We start from the raw sequence: 2,819 nt of genomic DNA on the forward strand, positions 1-2,819 counted from the left end.
TCTCCTTCACCCCAAACCATCTGCAGCTAGCTGTAGCTAGCTACGGCTAGCTACAGTCAGCTACACCCAGCTACAGCTAGCGTATGTATTAACTACCCCCAATGGACGGCCCCCTAAAGGGGGAGAGAGCTGCCTATACACCTGAAAGCTGAGCCTCTCTGAGGAGACACTGCAACGATCTGCTGCTGCTGCTGCTGCTGCTGCTGCTGCTGCTGCTGTTCTCGCTGCTGCTGTTGCTGCTGCTGTTGCTGCTGCTGCTGCTGCTGCTGTCTCGGCAGCAGCAGCGGCGTGCTTCGAGTGGCTGTGGCTGGGTTTGGGTGTATTTGTTTATGTTATTTTATTTGTGTATAATAAATTAATTAATATAAATTAATATATTTTATTTAATATAAATAAAAATAAATAAACAAAAAGAGACAGAAAAAGGCTCACCTGGGCCCCTGCTGCTGCTGCTGCTGCTGCAGGTAGCCGTTGGTCTGTCGGTGGTGTCCAGCGGCCTGCTGCTGCTGCTGCTGCTGCTGCTGCTGCTGCTGCTGCTGCTGCTGTTGCTGCTGCTGCGGCAGCAGCAGCAGCAGCTGTTTGTTGGGTATTGATGTGTATTATATTAATTAATATACTATAGAGGTTGTTTGTTTTCTTCTTTATCTTCTTCTTCCTTCTCTCGCTGCATCTCTGCTGCTGCTGCTGCTGCTGCTGCTGCTGCTGCTGCTGCTGCTGCAGGAGAGACACCAGGTGGTCATCGTCGGCAGCGCAGAGTGTCTCCGTTTGAGCCCTTTGTTTTTATTTTTTTCTTTTTCTTTTTCTTGTTTTCTTTATCCTTCTTCTGCAGCAGCAACAACAACAACTGCAACTGCAGCAGCAGCAGCAGCAGCAGCAGCAGCACGAACAGCAGCAGCAGCAGCAGCAGCAGCAGCGAGAAAGGAGACAGTCTCCAGTCTCCTGAGGATGAGGGTCCTCTCCCTCTTCTTTGCTGCTGCTGTCTCCTGCTGGGGGGCCCCTGCAGCAGCAATCCGTCTGTCTCCTTCTTTGTCTCTGCTGCTGCATGGGGGCCCCCTAGACCCTGCTGCGCTGCTGCAAGGGGACAGCAGCAGCAGCAGCAGCAGCAGCAGCAGCAGGCTGCCGTTTAGTCTGATGCAGCAGCAAGAAGGAGACAGTTTAGAGGGGGAGACAGAAACAGAGACAGAAGCAGAGACAGACACAGAGACAGAGGCCCCGCTGCAGCAGGCCCAGTCTCCTGCTGCTGCTGCAGCAACAGCAGCAGCAGCAGCAGCAGCAGAAGAGGAGACACCACATACAGAGAGTGGAGACACAGGAGAAGAGACAGAAACAGAAGCCTCCGATACCCCCTCAGCTGCAGCAGCAGACGAGGAGACAGCAGCAACAGCAGCACCAGCAGCAACTGCAGCAACTGCAGCAGCAACAGCAGCAGCAGCAGAAGAAGCAGCAGAGACAGGGGGAGAAGCTACAGAAGAGACACAAGAAGCTGAGGATACACCCCAGCAAGAAGGAGAGGAGACAGCAGAAGAGGAGACTGGCTCTCCCGCAGAGGGGGGCCCCCAGGGGCCCCCAGGGTCTGAGCCCCCCATAGAGGCAGCAGCAGAGGGGGCCCCCAGCTCTAAACAGCTGCGAACTGCTGCTGCTGCAGACACAGCAGCAGCAGCAGCAGCAGCAGCAGCAGAACCCTCTGAAAACAAAGAGGAGACAGCAGCAGCAGCAGCAGCAGCCCAACCTGCTGCTGAAGCAGCAGCAGCACAGCAGCTGCAGCAGCAAACACCCAGCGTACAGGGGCCCCCCTCCCCCCCTCAGCATGAGGCTTCTATAGGGGCCCACACAGTAGGGGGCCCCCCGGCCGCTGCAGGAGTCCCTTCGGAAGTATCTGGGGGCCCCCAGGGGCCCCCCCAGGGGGCCCCCCAGGGGGGCCCCCCTGAAGGATCTATGGGGGCCCCCTCTGAAGCCTCTATGGGCCCCCCCGGGGCCCCGTCTGAGAGCGCTGGGGGCCCCCCTGCTGTCCCCTCTGAAGAGTCAGTGGCCCCCCCCCCTGGGGGCCCCCCCCATGGGGGCCCCCAGGGGGGCCCCTCTGGGGGCCCCGGTGAGGGGGGCCCCCCTGGGGGCCCCGGTGAGGGTGTGAGCCTGTGGACGCGGCGGTTTTTGTCGCGCGGGGGCCGGGCGCTGGGGGTGCTGGCGCATGCAAATTTGATGGATATATTCAGCAGCAGGTCAGCAGCAATAAGAAGCAGCAGAAGTTTAATAAAAGGCTTCACTAACAAATTCAGAACACTGAGGAGACAGATGAAAGAAGCTAGTGAACTGCAGCAGCAGCAGCAGCAGCTGCAGCAGCAGCAGCTGCAGCAGCAGGGACAGGGACAGGGAGAGCAGCAGCAAGGAGAGGGAGAGGAATTGCAGCAGAAAATGCAGCAGGGGGAGGAACAAGAGGAGATGAAACAGCAGCAACAGCAGCAGCAGCAGCAGCAGCAGGAAAAGGAACAGCAGCAGCAGCAGCAGCAGCAGGCACAATCCCCAGCAGCAGCAAAGACAGCTTAGCAGCAAACACTAAAACTATTATAACTGCAAAACATATTCTAACGGCAGCAGCAGCAGCAGCAGCAGCAACTGCAGCAGCAGCAGTAGCAACTGCAGCAGCAACAGCAGCAACTGCAGCAGAGACTGCAGCAACTGCAGCAGCAGCAGCAGCAGCAGCAGCTGCGGAGACAAGACAGCAGCAGCAGCAATGTTTTAGCTATTGAGGGCACGAAGGCAAAGCCCTAATATAAAGAGAAATCAGCGGGGCTGGGATCGTCTCCAGAGGAGACGATCCCAGC

General features: G+C 57.5%; 1 protein-coding gene across 1 annotated transcript; it reads left to right on the plus strand.

Annotated features, from left to right (window-relative positions):
* Positions 1–945: 945 nt before the first annotated feature.
* Positions 946–2,541, plus strand: EMH_0077840 (uncharacterized protein; the record flags this gene model as incomplete). The annotated part of the gene is made up of 1 exon (XM_013499914.1): positions 946–2,541. The coding sequence occupies one exon, from the start codon at positions 946–948 to the stop codon at positions 2,539–2,541; it is 1,596 nt and encodes a 531-aa protein (XP_013355368.1).
* Between the last annotated feature and the right edge of the window lie 278 nt (positions 2,542–2,819).

This window comes from Eimeria mitis, genomic scaffold, assembly GCF_000499745.2.
Source record: "Eimeria mitis Houghton genomic scaffold, Emh_scaff4810, whole genome shotgun sequence".
Taxonomy (NCBI): Eukaryota; Apicomplexa; class Conoidasida; order Eucoccidiorida; family Eimeriidae; genus Eimeria; species Eimeria mitis.